At 50.6% G+C, this 17,384-nt stretch overlaps 1 protein-coding gene across 1 annotated transcript in view; it reads left to right on the top strand.

Annotated features, from left to right (window-relative positions):
- Ulk4 (unc-51 like kinase 4) overlaps window positions 1-17,384 on the top strand; it is a 287,817-nt gene that overhangs the window by 1,677 nt on the left and 268,756 nt on the right. The window contains exons 2-13 of the mRNA XM_032911193.1: window positions 2,647-2,829; window positions 5,914-6,013; window positions 6,554-6,693; window positions 9,027-9,189; window positions 10,130-10,243; window positions 10,752-10,835; window positions 12,558-12,633; window positions 13,669-13,761; window positions 14,979-15,097; window positions 15,249-15,318; window positions 15,434-15,530; window positions 16,948-17,052. Coding sequence (XP_032767084.1) covers window positions 2,692-2,829; window positions 5,914-6,013; window positions 6,554-6,693; window positions 9,027-9,189; window positions 10,130-10,243; window positions 10,752-10,835; window positions 12,558-12,633; window positions 13,669-13,761; window positions 14,979-15,097; window positions 15,249-15,318; window positions 15,434-15,530; window positions 16,948-17,052 — 1,299 coding nt within the window. The 5' untranslated portion in view covers window positions 2,647-2,691. The remainder of the gene's footprint in view (window positions 1-2,646; window positions 2,830-5,913; window positions 6,014-6,553; window positions 6,694-9,026; window positions 9,190-10,129; window positions 10,244-10,751; window positions 10,836-12,557; window positions 12,634-13,668; window positions 13,762-14,978; window positions 15,098-15,248; window positions 15,319-15,433; window positions 15,531-16,947; window positions 17,053-17,384) is intronic.

Genomic DNA, 17,384 nt, shown 5'->3' with positions numbered 1-17,384 from the left:
CACAAGTCTCCCTCTTTGTGCACGTTCTCACCAGTGCTTCCTTGATGGCAGCTGTTCAGACCGGGATGAATCCCAGTGTTTTGAGTTTGCATTTCTCCGATGGCTGATGATGGGAACATGTTCTCGCTCATTTATAAGCCGTCTGTCTTTCTGCTTTTGAGAACTATCTGTTCTGTTCTTTTTCTCATTTGTTGGCTGGTAGTTTATATTCTTGGTGCTTTTTTGAGTGTGTGTGTGTGTGTGTGTAACGTTAATCTTCTGGTAGATGAGTCGATGCCTTCACTCTGACTGGTTTCTTTGCTGTGAGGAAGGTTTCAACTGACATCATTTGTTAGCTCACAAGGTTATACCCTGAGCTGTTGAGTTCTTTCCGGGAAGCACTGCCTCTGTCTTTAGCTTAGAATGCCCTCCCTGCACTTTCCTAGCAGTTGCTCCTCCAGGTCACATAGTAATGTCTTTGATCTGTTTTGGGGTTAAACTTTTCACCTGTTTGTACAGGGATGAAAAGTAAAGACCCATGTGTGTGCTGGCTAGTTTCATGTCAACCTGACACAAGCTAGCGTTGTTGGAGAGGAAAATGCCTCTGTAAGATCAGGAGTTACCCAGTGTAGTCCTCTGGAAGAACTATTTGTGTTTTTAAGCTCAGAGCCATGTCTTCAGGCCTGTCTTGTGAATGTTCAACACATCTTGCACCTCTAGACTGCAGCCAGCTTGGTCATGGTTTTAATGTATTCCTGCATTCAGTTTGTATTTTATTTAAAATTTGTGAGTCTATATCAATAAAATTGGTCTGTATGTCGTCTCTCTCTCCCTCTTTCTCTGTCCCTCTCTGTCTCTCCTTCTCCCTACCTCTGTCTCTCAATCTGTTTCCCTCTCCTCCTCTCTGTCTCTGTCATTTATCTTCTGTTTACCCCCTCCTCTGTGTGTGTGTGTGTGTGTGTGTGTGTGTGTGTGTGTGTTACTTAGCTTTGGTCTCAGGTGTCCATGCTTTCTTGACTTAATTCAGTGAGTTTTCAGGTCATAATATTTTATTTGCTTAAATAAGTGACTCATCAGTCTGTCTGCCATGGCTTAGACTGGGCAGATGTCAAGTCATCCCGGTGCAGCAGCGTTACTCAAATGGAGCACACTTCTGTTTTTAATTATGGAGTCACTTCTGGCAAGGTGTGGCCTGAGCCACCGTCCTATACAATGTGGAGCAGTTGACCGGACCTACACTGTCATTACTGCATTCGCAGGCTGTTTCTTTGCTTCCTTTTCTTGTGAAGTTAGGGGCTCGCATGTTACTCTCTCAGGCCAGGCTCTTTCCACTGTGATGGGGAGAACAGCCAAATCCTGGCACTGGGAGTTCTAGGCCAGCAGGCGGCTGTGGTAGGCTGTGGTAGGTGACTGTGGTGGGTTGTAGGCCATCAGGTGACTGGTGGGTTCTAGGCTAGTAGGTGGGTGTGGTAAGTTCTAGGTCAGCAGGCAACTGGTGGGTTCTAGGCTAGTAGGTGGGTGTGGCGGGTTCTAGGCTAGTAGGTGGGTGTGGCGGGTTCTAGGCTAGTAGGTGGGTGTGGCGGGTTCTAGGCTAGTAGGTGGGTGTGGCGGGTTCTAGGCTAGTAGGTGGGTGTGGCGGTTCTAGGCTAGTAGGTGGGTGTGGCGGGTTCTAGACTAGGTGGGTGTGGTGGGTAGGCTAGTAGGTGTGGTGGGTTCTAGGCCAGTAGGTGGGTGTGGTGGGTTCTAGGCCAGTAGGTGGGTGTGGTGGGTGGGTTCTAGACTAGTATGGGTGTAGTGGGTTCTAGGCTAGCAAGTGGCTGTGGTGGGTTCTAGGCTAGTAGGTGAGTGTGGTGTGTTCTAGGCCAGGAGGCGGCTGTGGTGGCTGGTTTTATGTCCAGTTGACACAAACTAGTGTCACTGGAGAGGAGGGACCTCAGTTGAGAAAATGCCTCCATAGGATTAGGCTGTAGGCCAGCCTTTAGGGCATTTTCTTAATTAGTGATTGATGGGAGAGGACCCAGTCCATTGCATTGCGGGTAGTTCCATCTCTGGGCTTGTGGTTTGGCTTCTATAAGACATCAGGCTAAGCAAGTCGTGGGGAGCAAAGCAAGCCAATAAGCAGCACCCCCTCCATGGCTTCTACATCAGCTCCTGCCTTCAGGTTCCTCCCCTGACTTCCTTCCATGATGAACAGTGATGTGGAAGTGTAAGCCAAATCAACCCTTTCCTCCTCAACTTGCTTTTGGTCATGGTGTTCATCAGAGCAATTGTGACCCTAACTGAGACATGGGGCTACATAGCAAGATGCCCTGTTTAAAAAAAAAAAAAAAGAGTGGGAGAGAGACTGGAGATGTGGTTCAGTGGTTAAGAGCACTGGCTGCTCTTGCAGAGGACCCATGTTTGGTCCCCAGCACCTACATAGTGGCTCACAGTGATCCAGTTAGAGGGGATACAATGCCCTCGTCAGTCCTTGCTGGACACCAGGCACACATGGTGCACAGACATAAATGCAGGCAGAACACCCATATGCATAAAATACAAACGAACTCATCTTGCTGTGTTGCCATGGTAGAGCCAGATTTGTGGTATTGTTTATGAATCCTAGGCTGACTCCTGGAGCTGCTCGCTGGCTTGCATCTGTCTCCCTCTTTTCTGTTTGCTTCCCAGGAGCTGGACATGCTGTTTTACCGTATATGAGCAGTTGAGCCAGACATGGAAAACTTCGTCTTGTATGAGGAGATTGGCAGAGGAAGCAGGACCGTCGTATATAAGGGGCGTAGGAAAGGGACCATCAACTTTGTGGCCATCCTTTGTACCGAGAAGTGCAAACGGCCTGAAATAACCAACTGGGTAAGTCTTGGGGGGTTCTACCCTCCTGGAGGCTACAGGGTGCCACGTGACTCGTGAACATAATCCCGAGAGTCTGGGTGCAGGTGGGAAGATGGACAGGTCAAGGCCAGCCTGGGCTACAGAGGATGGTGTAGAATGCTTGCCTACTGTGTGCAAGGCCCAGCATTCCGTCCTCAAATAAATAGGTAGCAAGGTAACAGAAGCCATTAGGCATGCTATACCCACAGTCAAGGTTTTTGCCCTGGAACAACAGCCTCATCTCTTCTTGTCTGTTGCTGTCAGCCTTGAGTAATGAGCTTGCCTAGGCGGTGCTCAGCGCTTGTGGTTTTGGCACAAGGGGATTGATAATAGACATTTGTTTTAAGAGTTGGTGTATGAGGTTGGCCAGACGGCTTGGTGGGGAAGTACCTGCCACCACGGCTGACAAACCTGAGTTCTATCCCTGGAACCCACACAGGGGAAGGAAACAAGCAGCTCATAAAAGCTGTTCCCTGACCTACCACACACGCATGCACGCACACGTGCACACACTCCAGCATGCAATTCCGGCAGAGGCCAGAGAACAACTTCTGGGTTTTGGCTCCTGGTGATTGGACTCATTATCAGGCTTGGCGGTGAGCACCTTTGCCCGTCAAGCTAATTTGCTGGCCCAGCATGCATCACACTATAGGAACACATTTACACTCCATTCTGTAGGGAGGCATGCACTCTCGGTGCCCACAGTTGTTCTGCGGTAACTGTGAGCCTGGAGACTGAGAAGGAGCTGCCAGCTGTGGAGTGTGTCTTCTGCAGACAGACACAGGGTAGGGGGACAATGACAGCAGATGAGGCCACCTGACCAGGACAAACAAGGGCTTGGAAACACTTGCTGTGACTTCCCAGATTGCCGGCTGTATGGATACAGCACAGATTACACTCCCAGCTCCTGGGTCTGTGCCCAGCATGACAAAGTGGGCTGCTCACACACACACTGCTCTGACTGTCAGTGATGTAGGTTAGTTCTGCTCACTGGTGTCCATGCAGGTGACATAGGCTGTACTCCAGGCCCTTTCCTTCCTGGTCCACAGACACCCCCTCCTCCACAGACAAAACTCCTCCTGGGTTTTGAGTGCTGTGTAAAGAGAGCCTGGACCCCTCTGCGAAGCCGTGCTGGAGTTTCGCACACTCATAGGACACATGGATTGGAGGAGGAGCTGTGGTTTTGTTGGGCGTCCGGCCAGATGAATGGCTTTGCCAGTTACTGAGAGGGGAGGCAGCCCAGAGGTGGGCAGGTCTGACTTTGATTTCAGGGAGCCCATTGTCTATCCAGTGGACTGTCAGGAAGGCTTTGGACGTCTGAGTGCGCTTTAGAAGCACATTCGGGACAGAGATGGGAATTGGGAGCACTGTTGTATTTATCAATGTTAGGTCACAGTGAGGGAAGGTGGAAGAGGCCTAGCTTCCTCCATTACAGCATGAAGTGTATAAAGTGATGGACGGACAGCCAGCAGAGCAGAGCAGAAGACAGCACAAGCAGCAGACTGGAGAGGGAGTGAGCTAGCCACATTGACAGTGGCTTCCCCACCCCTCTGAGACCAGTGAGACAGGCAGGGGGCCACTGACTGTAGCCGCTGGACTCTTTGAGCTGGTATACCTTGTTCTATTTTGCTTCTGTTAACTACATTGGCTGGGAGGAGACTCTGCTCCTGGCCTGCCAACACCCCCCGAGGAGGGAGTCAGGCCCAAGGCATCCACAGTGACTGAGAAGGCAGAAGCAGCTACCTAGAGCTGAGGGCTGTGACAGAGTTGGGGCAGGGGCTGTCAGAGAAAGATAGATACAGGGCAGAGAGAGCTCATCTGTGCTGTGCAGCTGAGGAGTAAAGGCTGAGGACTTAGGGAAGGAGAGGTGACTGACAGTGGCCTCCAAGGCGAGGCTTCAGTGGAGAAAAAACTGGAGCTGGAGTGTTCAAGATGGAAGGAGAAGGTAGCTGGGTCTGGTGCTTTCTGCTGTGTGAGGAGGGAACAGGAGGGTGGTGGCTTCATCAGCATCTGAGGTTAGGATGGAAACTTGAAATAACATTGCCTGAGGCGGAGTTGTTTTCTCCTGTGAGGGCCAAGCCTGTGTAACCTGCTCCCTGCTGCTGTCAGCTCCCTGTCCTCACTGCTTGGCTCTGTGCTCCAGGCCCTTTTGGAGCCTCTCCAGCTTCACCTGCCCTGGCAGTTTACGAAGAGAGGAGGAGGAAGAGGTCTGCTGGGGTGAACTGATGTCTTGACTGAAACCCCTGCGAAATGTCTGCTAGTGACGTCCAGTAACATTGCTCATATCCACAGAGGGTGTGGAAATGTTTTCTGGCTGGGCACAAGGCTGCCTTAGCTCATCTGGCTTCTCTTACTGAGAGCCTAGATGAAGTGGTCTGCCACCAGGTGCCTTTCGGCAGAGACTCAGGAGCAGCTCAATAGGGAGAGACAGTAGAGATGGGTGGGGAGTGCTGATAGCTGAGGCAGGCAGTCCGTCCTGGGTGGCCAGGCAGAGGCAAGACCCACAGCTCTCAGGCGTGCAGTCCCATGACAGGGGGTGGGGTAGGGGTGGTGTGGGGGTACCCAGTGCACATTTTGGACTTTGCGTTTGGCTCTTTTCTGTTCCATCAGGTATACAGAACATCTGTTTGTGCATGTGAGCCCTGAGACAGTTAGTTGACTGCAGAGTGGGCCCTGTGCCCGAGTGCTCAGGCTGGTGAGGCTGAGCCACGTTTGTGGGTGATGTGCACACACCCAGTGCCTCTCACCCTCCATCAGATATGTTGGCACTTACCGCCGTTACAGCTCCACAGAACATCCCAGTTCCTCGGTCACGGCAGTGGCCATCCTGATGTTACTTTCATCATTGACCATAAGTAGTTTTCTTTGCTGTTAGCAGTTGCACGCTCACTCGCACGCTCACAACACTCACATGATCACATACTGGCACACTCACACACTCATGATGTTTGTCAAAGTTGCATGATAGCCTTTCCTGGTGACAGTCCTTGAGAACCTGCACCTCTGACAGTTGTAAATGAACCCCATGGTTTTTCTGTTTTCTCAGTTGTAAATGTGTTTTCGTAGGTCCGACTCACCCACGAGATAAAACACAAGAACATCGTAACTTTTCACGAGTGGTACGAGACCAGCAATCATCTCTGGTTGGTGGTGGAGCTTTGCACAGGTAGGGCTGTGAATGTGTGCATGCAGACACAGTGCTGACTGGAGGGCAGTGGTGGTGGTGGTGGATGGTGGGTGGTGGGTGGTTGGTGGTGGTGGTGGGGTAGTATGGGTGGTGGGTGGTGGGTGGTGGTGGTGGGTAGTATGGGTGGTGGGTGGTGGTGGGTGGTGGTGGTGGGTGGTGGTGGTGGGTAGTATGGGTGGTGGGTGGTGGTGGGTGGTGGTGGGTGGTGGTGGTGGTGGTGGGTGGTGGTGGTGGTGGGTGGTGGGTGGTGGGGGTGGTGGTGGTGGTGTTGTTGGTGGTGGTTGTGGGGGGGGTGGGGGTGGTGGGGGTGGGTGTGGGGGGTGGGGGGGGTGGGGGTGGTGGGTGGTGGTGGTGTTGTGGGGGGTGGTGGGGGTGGTGGTGGTGGTGGTGGTGGTGGGTGTGGTGATGGTGTGGGGTGGGTGGTGGGGTGGTGGTGGTGGTGGTGGTGGTGGGTGGGGTGGTGGTGGGTGGTGGGGTGGTGGGTGGTGGTGGTGGCTGATCCAGGCTCAATTCTCGTAGGTGGTTCTCTAGAAACAGTGATTGCTCAGGACCAGAACCTCCCGGAAGATGTCGTGAGAGAGTTTGGGGTGGACCTGGTCACAGGGCTGCACCATCTCCACAGGCTTGGCATTCTCTTTTGTGACCTTTCTCCTGGGAAGGTAACTTGAGAGCTCTGACTTCTGGTACCTCACGTCTCAACTCCAAGGGCTTTCTCAGGGTTTTGTTTTGTTTTGTTTTGTTTTTAATAAGAGGAAATCTGTCATCTATGTACGCGGTCTGTTTAAGTTGCTTTTGGGACAGAGTCCTTCCTCACTGCAGGGGTCTCTGAGTTTTCAGTTCCTGTGTCCTGTGCTGTGAGTGATGATCCAGTGCCGTCCTCTCTCGGTGCTGGAGCACGGCCACGCCCTGTTTGACAGTGGCGTTCCTGACCGTGTCCTTTTCCTGATGGCACAGACAGCACCTTGTTTTCATTACCCTGCTGGCAACATGGAGATGCCGCTCTCTTCTATCCAAGCGTCATGGGTCTGCTCAGCTTCCCGGTTCCCCCAGGCTGATTCGGAAGCCATGTGACCTGGCTTGAGTCACAAACTCCCTTGAGGCTTCCCTCGCTGTGGTATTCGAGGTGCGTTCAAAGCATCCCGGACACACATCCCAGCCACACACTTAGGAACGGCGGCATCGCTAGTCCGAGCTCCTCGTGTCCTTTATGCCGTGGAGTGAGAGCGGAGCGTTGTTTGTGGTTTGCTCTGTCAGCGATCGGTATGTGAAGATGAAACCATGAGGGGAGGGGTGGGGTCACACAAGGAAGACAGAGACTGTGGAGGTCTTACAGATGACACAGTAGCTCTTGCTTGAAGCAGTCATAAACCTAACCCAGGTCTTCAGACACTCAGCTGTCACGGTAGTGCAAAAAGCAGCAAGGACAATATGCAAACATGTAGGTGTCATCTATAGACTTTGAAATTTGAATTTTATAGATTTCCACATATCAGGAAATACCATTCAGAGTGGGCATGATGACTTGTGCCTATGTCCTATCACTTGAGGGCTGAGGCAGGAGGACTGCCGTAAGTTCAAGGATAGCCTGGGGTACATAGTGAGTTCCAGAACAGCCTGGATGGCAGAGTGAGACTGTCTCAAACAACCCAAACCTGAAGTAACCCCCACCAAACATACTGTTCTTATTCTTGAAAACAGTGTAAAAATGTAAAAACCTTTTAGTTCACAGCTGAGGATGTGGCCTCTGGGTCCGAGCTATAGTTTGCTTAGCCTTGTGTGGGACATTTAATGAGGCGTACTGCAAGGCTTTCCAGGAGGGTCTGTGATGTAAACTGCTTTAGAAAAGTAGTATTGGGAAGAGCTGGGTAGGGTCCCTGTTCTGTCAATAAGGCTTTATGGAATACTGCCCCACCTGTGGCCTGTGTCACCAGTGGCTGTTGTTTGGGATAGCATGGTGCTGTGGAGTTAGGACATGCTGGACGCCAGTCTGTGTTTGAGCAGGCCTCCAGGGGATGCTGATGGGGACATTGCAGGCCACTGTGGTGAGTGAGTGTCAGTGTCTGAGTTAGGCTGACTTTAACCTGCTCTCAACAGAAGGTCACCAGCCCTGTTACTGTTGTCTAGCATTTTCAGTGACGTGGCTGGAATGATGCAGCTTTCCTGGGCTGGTTCAGCAGTGTACAGCCAACTTCTGATCACACAGGGCGTTGGCCAACTTGAGTCAGTCCCAGCCCTTTGTCTGTGAGACTTCCATGAATCTCCACAGAGCTGAAAAGGGATCTTACCCTTCCTGCTGCACGTGTGAGAAGCAGGACTCCACGGGCTGCCAAGGTCAGGCAGTAGGTAGGAGGTGACTTAGGCCCAAGTCTATGTTCAGCACTAGTTATGGCCCCTCAGTTCAAAACCCCACACTACACATCCTTTTTTTTAATAAATGGCACACAAGCAGGTGGGTCTTTAAACCCTCAGTCACCTCTGTGTGTTCTTGGGGCTTGGCCTTGAGCCCTGTCAAATACCCACATCCCACAATGCTCCAGGCCCACATAGTGAATGGTGTGGTAACCTGTGCACATCAGGAAATCTTCCCCCTAATAATTTTGACCCACAGACTTTGTGGGTGTAGCGTTCAAGGATACAGAGGCCCTGCCACTTTTATCTTTATTCTTTATCTTCATAATGCCCAAGCTCCCTGGTGGCTCTGTGGTGTCTGAGACTGTGACAGCTTGGATTCTCCTGTTACTAGAGTGCCATGCTGGCTGTTTGGAGGGTGAAGCTTCCCCCCAGTTTTATTTATACCACATCTTTCAAGACCACTGCTGTAGTTCATTGGCTTCCTTTTAAAAGTGCAGTGTCACATTTTTCTGAGCCGTGACAGGGCAAGGAGGCTGCAAAGCCCTGGGCACAGTTTCCGGGGTCCCTGTGAAGCCTGAATTGGGCTCTGGAGCCTCCGCTGGAGCCTCAGGAGCCTCCGACGCTCTCTCCATCTTTGCAGATACTCTTGGAAGGGCCCGGAACACTGAAGTTCAGCAATTTCTGCCTGGCAAAGGTGGAAGGGGAAAGCCTGGAGGAGTTCTTCGCTTTGGTGGCAGCAGAAGAAGGAGGTGGTGACAGTGGGGAGAACACACTGAGGAAGAGCATGAAGACCCGAGTCAGAGGTAGGCGGGAGACCGTGCTGAGGAGACAGCGTGGGCCTCTGCTTCACTACCCACACGTGTGTGGAGAAACATGACAGAGGGTCCTGTACACGCGTAGCTGATCCTGGGCTTGAAGTGTCCCTGCAGCTCTAAGGTGTCAGCACAAGATGTCTCAGACACTGTGGGCATCTTCCCATCACCCACCCGAGCAGGGCTGGCTCACTCAGCTTTCAGAATGGGCCTGGCACACACCAGTTCTTCTCCACTGTGCTCAGCCCTGTGGCGAGGCTGGTCTTTGCAGTCCACTCTCAGGGCATGTTCTTGGCAGGTGGGTTTGGCAGTGAGGTGCAGCCAGCAGTATCGGGGTTACCGTACTCAGGGATGGGGGTAGCTCAGTGAGTAAATGCTTGCTGCATGGTCAGGGGGACCTGGATTTGATCCTCTAAAGTCGATGTAAAAAGAGCCAGGTATGGCTGTGTGCATAGTTACTGGGGCACAGGGGAGCAGAGACAGGAAGATCCCTGGGGCTTGCAGCATGGACAGTCTAGTCAAACTAGCAAGTTCCAGGTTCAGTGAGGAGCCCTGTCTCAAAAATAAAGGTGGAGATCTATAGAGGACTCATCCAGTGTCACATCAACCCTAGCTTCTCCCTGCATTTGGTGTACACCAAACACACACAATGGATGTAGGCATGTGGATATGTGGGCATGTCTGTACCATGGTGAGTGGGGGTCAGAGGGCAGCTTGAGGGAGTCTGTTCTCTTGCATGGGTCTAGGGGATTGACTGCAGGCCGTCAGCCTTGGTGGCAAGCAGCTCTGCTCTACTGAGCCATCTCACTGACTCTAGCAAGTCTGCCCTGGTACATGCTACAATTCCTGTGTCTTCGTCTCAGGAGCTCCTGTGCTGGAATAGTTCACATGCCTAACCCAGACATTTCTCTTCTCAGGCTTTGGTTTTCAGGCTTTGGTTTTCAGGCTCTGATATATGCAGCTCCGGAAATCGTGACGGGGACTGAATTCTCTGTTACCAGTGACCTCTGGTCCTTGGGCTGTCTACTTTATGAAATGTTTTCAGGTGATTGGTTTTTGGTTCATTATAAAACCAAACCATGCTTAAAACAGGAGCAAACTGTGTGTTTAGTGTCTGCAAGTGCCTGATCTAGCAGGTGTCACAAAATCAGTTCTAAAACATTTCTGTGCACACCAGACTACACTTTGTTCTTAGGCTGTGGATGCTCTTGGAGCATCTGACATGTAGATTTTCATAACTATCTACAATGCTGAAATGCATCTGACCGCTGGAGAATATGTAGAAGGTCTCCTGCGGCCTGTGGGCGAGTGACTTGGAGGCACTGAAGGCTGACCCTGTGTGAACTTGAATATTGATTTGAAAATTAACTCTGCATTTGAGAAGGATGGAAGTGTGTAGCCTGGACACTTGCCAGGCATGCGGTAGTTAGTAACAGCCTTTTCCCTAGAACGTGTGTAAATCTTGTATTTATGATTGTGTAATTCCTCTGGAATACCTGTAGTTTGGGATTAGTGGGGATGCAAACTGATTCTGCAAGTTCATGTGATTTCAGGGAGACCCCCGTTCTTCTCAGAAACGATGTCAGAATTAGTTGAGAAGATTCTGTATGAAGACCCGTTGCCACCGATCCCAAAAGGTAGGTGAGCGCAGTTAAGCATCTTACCTGAGCTTTCGAAGGCCCACCATTACAGCAGGTTCTTCACAGCTGCCAAAGCTACGTGTGACAGCAGCTTCAAATCAGGACACTTCCCTCCTATTTTCAACGCTGAAAGAGAAAACCAAGCCATACCAACAGCTTCCCTCATTTAAAACAATGAATTACCACAAGAAGTCTGTTGTAAAGATTCACACGTGTGTGTGTGTGTGTGTGTGTGTGTGTGTGTGTGTGTGTGTTTCAGTCCCATGTGTTTGTTTCAGAGTTGCTTCTCAGGAAGAAGTGCTGTATTTCTCAGTTCTATTGGTGAAGCAAAGACTTCCGTGCCGCTGGTGGCTCATGGCAAAGAGCTTGTCCTCAGACTGTGGCTGTGGTGGTGCAGGATATTTGATCACACTGTGAGCCCCGAGATTGTGGTGTTTACTGGAAAAACCTGTTTCTAGTTGTGATGTAGCTCAGCCTTCGAACACACCTTTAATCCCTCTGGCTGGAACACACACACACACACACACACACACACACACACACACACACACACGCCCTTAGTACACACCTTTAGTCCCAAACAATGAAAGTAAAGTTAGTTTGTAGAAGGAAGCACCCATGTTTGAAAGTGGCATCTAATTGAGGGGCAGACAAAGTGATGATTCAGAGGAAGATTTGACAGGATATGCCAACTCTCATGAGCATGGGGGGGGGCAGTTTTGCCGAGACAGTTGTACAGAGACAGGTTTTGGAGAGAGAACAAGCTAGGCACAAGTGAAGAGAGAATGAGCCAGAGAAAAGGAGCCAGAAGATTAGGACAGATCGTCAGAGTTAGTTTGGGGCCAACGAGAGCAAAAAGCGGCTGAGAGAAGCCAGATTGAAACAGTCAGCTTGGAGAGGAGTTTGAGCTGGAGCAGTTGAATCAGCCAGCCAGAGAGTAGAAAGAACTAGAAAGTTCACTCAGCAGCAAGTCTCAGAAGCTAAAGACATTCTAGGCCCAGATAAGATTGTACAGAGGTGGGAAATTTCCAGAACAAGGCCTAGGTTCACAGATAGAGGCAAAAGCTTCCAAGAAGACAGTTACATCAGGCGAATAAAAGACGCTTTTACATCACGGTGCCCAGCATTCTGTGCGTCAGTGCCCAAGGAAACGGTGCTCAGCTGTTTCCTAGGTCACTATTGTCCAGGCCACTTCCAGCCACAGACTGGCCATGGCCACCGTGCGTACTTACCCTTCTAAGTGCTGGAGGTCTGAAGGATGGGGCGGCTCTATCGTAGTCACGCTCAGTATTGTTAGTTCTCTGTTGAAATCTTTCTGAAGAAAGGCGGGGCTGCCCGGATCCGAATTATAGTGTATTATAGGGCAAAGATGGGAAAATTAGGGCTGCTTCAGAGAGGATGGTCAGCTAGCACTGAAGACCAGGTGTGAGTGGCTGGGGCTCCAGACCCTCCTGTGGTTATTTCAGGGAAAGGAATGTTCCAGGGCAGCTAAGACTGAGTCACAAGGATGCACACATGTTAAAGGTTTGTGTGTCTGTTCTGCACACTGGTCCTGCCCAGTGCATGCTGTAACATAGTTAATGGGTTCAGTGCTGCCTGTTAAAACAACTTGAATGCATAAATGCTGTTGCTTTAGGTGCTGCTGACAGACAGTAACACCAAGTCCATGTTTATAGGCTCCTCTTACCCCGTCTCCATTGGGAAAATCTTTGTTCACAGACTCTTCATTCCCCAAAGCATCCTCAGATTTCATTAACTTGCTGGATGGATTGCTGCAGAAGGATCCTCAGAAAAGGTACGGTCAGGTCTTGAGGATGAGGAGTGGAGACCGCTTTCCTGTCATGGGGGTACAAAGATATTCTCTTTCCTCCCCTTCCTTCCTTCCTTCCTTCCTTCCTTCCTCTAGATGAGGACTTCACTGTATGGCTCGGGTCAATCCCTCCTCAGCTTCCTGCACTGTGATTACAGATCAATACCACCTCTGCATCCCCCTCTCTCTCCTTTCACCTCCTGTTCCTTTCATCTTTTCCTCAGGTTCTTCTTTCTCCTTCCTTCAGCCTTTGGATATTGGAAGTGTGTTTTCACTGAGCTCAGTTCCTTTCAGTGCAGTGTGCACACCTAGACAGTAATGGGATTCAGCTCCCTTCGGTGCAGTGTGCACACCTAGATACTAATGGGGCTCAGCTGCATGGGTTGCTTCCTGCCACAGTAACAGAAGCCGGCCAGAGCAAGTAAAGGAGGAAGGTTGATTTTAGCTCACAGTTGAGAAAGGGACAGAGGCCCTCATGGCGGGTGGGGGAAAGCACCCAGAGCATGAGGCAGCTGGTCACATTGTATCCCCAGTCAGGAAGCACCCAGAGTGTGAGGTAGTTGGTCACAGTGTATCCCCAGTCAGGAAGCAGAGAACAGACAAGGAGTGGGGCAAGGTTGTGAAATGTCTCCTCTGTTCCCACCTCCCATTATGCACTTCCTTCCAGCCAGTGCCCTTTTACTAAAGGCTGCACAACCTCCCTCAACAACCACCAGTACAGAATGAGTGCACACACGTATACTTGAGGTGTCAGCTCATATCAGAACCACATAACCAACCAAAACAGTCATGCCCGTTTTGTAAGATAAAGGGTGAATATTTTCATTAGACTTGTTGGATTGTGAACTTGAAAGTTCAGAGTTTTTAGCTGTTCCGGCTTCTGATTTTTGATGTTTGCTAAGGAAGAGTGATATGTAAATGAGCTGTGAAGTTGACACTCACGGATGGTGGGATCTGATGCCATGAGTGTGGGTCAGGTTGGGATTTCCTTAACCAGCTGTGCCCCCGTGTTTCCTAAAGATTATCCTGGGAGGGAGTTCTGCAGCACCCCTTCTGGAAGGATGCCCTGCGGAGAGAAGACTCAGACTCGGTCTCCGAGGACTCCACCTTCAGGTAGTGTGCCCCAGCCTCTGTGCCACCCAGGCCCAGTGTGGGTCTAGCCTTTGGGGCCACTTCGAGGTTCCTCAGGACAGGTTTAGTCTTGATGTTCTGGTTCTCATCTTGTTCAGGGTTTTTTTCTCCCTCCTCCAGTCAGGGTTCAGTGTGGAAGCCACAGACTGGTTTGCTGGGCACAGCTGGGCGCCTGCCTTCTCAGCACAAGGCAGAATGCATCAGCCCCTGTTCAGTTAGGTGTGGTCACAAAGTGGATGGAATTGACATGGGCTACTGGTGTGGGAACCATAGGACCAGTGTCTGACTCGCCAGCCTTTATTCCCCTAAAGATCATGTGGTGGGAAGGGAAGTATCATCATGGAGTTGCTGTCAGCCTAAGTGTAGAGGGTCTGTGATGAACTTGGCATTCCTCCTGGCCTTCCATGTGTGAACAAGCAACTCCAAAGTTAGGAGGTCAAAGCTCTGCGGACATGGCGGTCATGTGTGAGCATAGACTCATCTAGTGTGTCCTGCTCAGACATTTTATTGTTATTTTCTCAGTCTTGGACACTAGGCACAGTGGTGGTATTGCTAACTTTCCCCATTTGCTCCTTGGCAAATGACTGCTTCTGTTTTTAATCTTGTCAAGTGCGGTGTGTTGCGTAGAGAAGTCGAAGTGTGTTAATTGTGAGCATCTGTGCCATAGCCGGGTTCTCATTATGTCCTCCTGTCAGTGGGGCTTCAGAGCTGGGCTGGCGCTTTCCCCTTCTGGGTGTTTCTAACCAGCACTGAGTGAGCATCATTTAGACTCAAGTCTTGGAGAAGTCGGGTGGTGTCAGGGTTACCTGGCAGCAGGATGATCAGGGACGAAAGAAATCCGCTCACTAGAGAATTCCTCTGCCCTCTCAGCTGTAGAGACCGCTCATTCCTGTTATTTGGGACAGCAACAGACCGTGGCCTTTACAGTTAGTTTTCATGGACCCCAGGCCACGTAACAGGGAGAGAAACTTACTGCTGGTTTTTGTGGCACTCTGTTTCTGGTATCTGCTTGTCTGTCTGCTTCTGGCCATTTGTCAGAGAAAGGGTTTTTAGACCTCTGGTGTAGATGGATGCCTGGCATCTAGAAAGGGCTCAGTGTAGACACAGTGCAGTTATGCTCTGACACCTTTTATGCTATTTGCAAAACCCGGGGGAGGGAGTCTGAGGTGAGGCTCCCAGTTATCTCTCCTGTTAAGCAGCAGAAACGTCATGGAATGTTCTGGACCACATGATTCCAGAGAGCTTTTGCAGAGCCCTAAGAATGGACAAGCCAAAGGGCAGAAGGGAGCTCATCGGCTCAGCCAGTCTTTCAGGCTAGGTAAGGCTGGGTTTGAGTAGTTTGTGGGCTGCGGCCCATTTAGAGGAGCCCCCTAACCGCATGTCTGCTTTCTTTTCACGTCTCCCTGTGTTTCATTCTGCTCACGGTGGTTTCAGTTCCTTCTGGGTAACATGTTACTGTTTGACCACAGAAAACCCGACTGAGCTGAGGCCCAAGAGTATCATGGGAGGCCAGCTGAATGAGTCCATATTTCTCCTCAGGTATGTGCAAGAGGCATGGAGGCCTTCCGGCTTCCCACCATTCTCTGCTAGGAGACAGGGAGTGGGAGGGGTCACTTCCACAGCCTATTGACGTTAAGTTGTCTGTGTTTTCCAGTTCACGGCCCACTCCAAGGACTAGCGCCATGGTGGAATTAAATCCTGGAGAGGGTGAGGACCCCAGCTCACCTCAGAAGACCTCTCCTTTATCCAAGGTGAGCAGCCATGGGACTTATGTCACGTTATAGACACCTGTGGAGATAATTTTCAGTTGATGTATGAACCCTGCTGTGCAGGGTTGACTGTGGTGTGAACCCTGATGGATGCTGGTTTTCCTAGCAAGCACAACACCCTGGTTGTTGCTTTGATGTAAGTGGTGGTGATTGTATTGAGGAGTAGGACATGAAATACCATTTACCCACTTAAAGTAGATGTTTCATGGGCTTGTTCTGGATTCACAGGCTGTGTGACTTATCCCAGCCAATCAGAGAGCTGCTTTCATTATCCTTCAAAGAAACCCTGTAACTGCTGTCACTCTCAGCCTCCTCCACGGCTCCCACCCTAGTCCATGGGTCTTCCTAGACAGCCTGTTGTGCACATTTCATGTAAATGGAATTACAGAATATACAGTCATTCATTATTTTATTACAGTGCATGTGTGTACATACGTACACCCCCACTGACACAATGCAATATGTGTGTGTGTGTGTGTGTATGTGCACCCCACTGACACAATGCAATATGTGTGTGTGTGTGTATGTGCACCCCCACTGACACAATGTAATATATGTGTGCGTGTGTGTGTGCGTGCACCCCCACTGACACAATGTAATATATGTGTGCGTGTGTGCATGCACCCCCACTGACACAATGCAATATGTGTGTGTGTGTGTGTGTGCACCCTACTGACACAATGCAATGTGTGTGTGTGTGTGTGTGTGTGTGCACCCCCACTGACACAATGCAATGTGTGTGTGTTTTAATTCTTTAGAGGCAAGGCTGCACTTTTAAAATCCTAGAATTTGATTTCAAGAGTACTCAGGAAGACGGAAGTGGTTGCTTGTTTTGTGGATGAAGGGTGGGGCACGGCTCATCTTAAGAAACAAAAGCGGGGTTGGGGATTTAGCTCAGTGGTAGAGTGCTTGCCTAGGAAGCGCAAGGCCCTGGGTTCAGTCCCCAGCTCCGGAAAAAAAAGAAAAAAAAAAAAAAAAAAAAAAAAAAAGAAACAAAAGCTAGGGTTGGGGATTTAGCTCAGTGGTAGAGCGCTTGCCTAGGGCGCAAGGCCCTAGGTTGGTCCCCAGCTCCGGAAAAAAAAAAAAAAAAAAAGAAAAATTTAAAGCAAGAAACAAAAGCGAGACAAACCCTGGGCAGTGCCGTCACCTTTGCCCCATGCTGGAGGAGGACTGTAGTGAGATCCTGACTGGCCAGGGGGTGAGAACTGTTGGTGTGACCAGTTTGCCATCAGGACGGTGGTGTGACTAAGTAGTTGCTTTCTGACACTTCTTGTGTGTAAAATGGCACAGCACACACCGTTCAGGACTGATGGTGTTTTCATAGCACTCGAAGACACAGGCGTCCTGAACGGCTGGCCTGTCACTCTCCTTACAAATGTGGCTTTTGCTCTTGTTCCAGATGACAAGCGGGCACCTGAGCCAGGGGGCACTGGAATCCCAGATGAGAGAGCTGATCTACACAGACTCAGACCTTGTGATCACCCCAATTATAGACAATCCGAAGGTGCAGGGGGACACCCACTGTGGCGGTGCTGTGAAGTAGAGTGTGTGTGGGGGTCAGAGCACTCTCCTCTCATTGTCTCTCCTGGGCTGCCTGTCCTGTGTGCCAAAGTGGCCCTCTGCTCTCCCTTCACTTGCGTGTCTCTGCAGGGGGGCGCTTTATCCTGCTTGATCACACTTGCTGCGTGCTGTGCATTCGAGGAGGTCCACCAACCTCCAGACCCCAGATCTCAGCTCCCAGCCCCACCCTGTCTCCAGCTGTGTTTACATAGAGCAGGGCTCAGGGATGCCGGCCACACAGACCCAGTCTCTTGCACGATGTCCGTACTGATGAGG

The sequence above is a fragment of the Rattus rattus genome, chromosome 8, assembly GCF_011064425.1.
Source record: "Rattus rattus isolate New Zealand chromosome 8, Rrattus_CSIRO_v1, whole genome shotgun sequence".
NCBI lineage: Eukaryota > Metazoa > Chordata > Mammalia > Rodentia > Muridae > Rattus > Rattus rattus.
The sequence above is the reverse complement of the archived record's forward strand: the minus strand, read 5'-3'. Positions and strand labels throughout refer to the sequence as shown.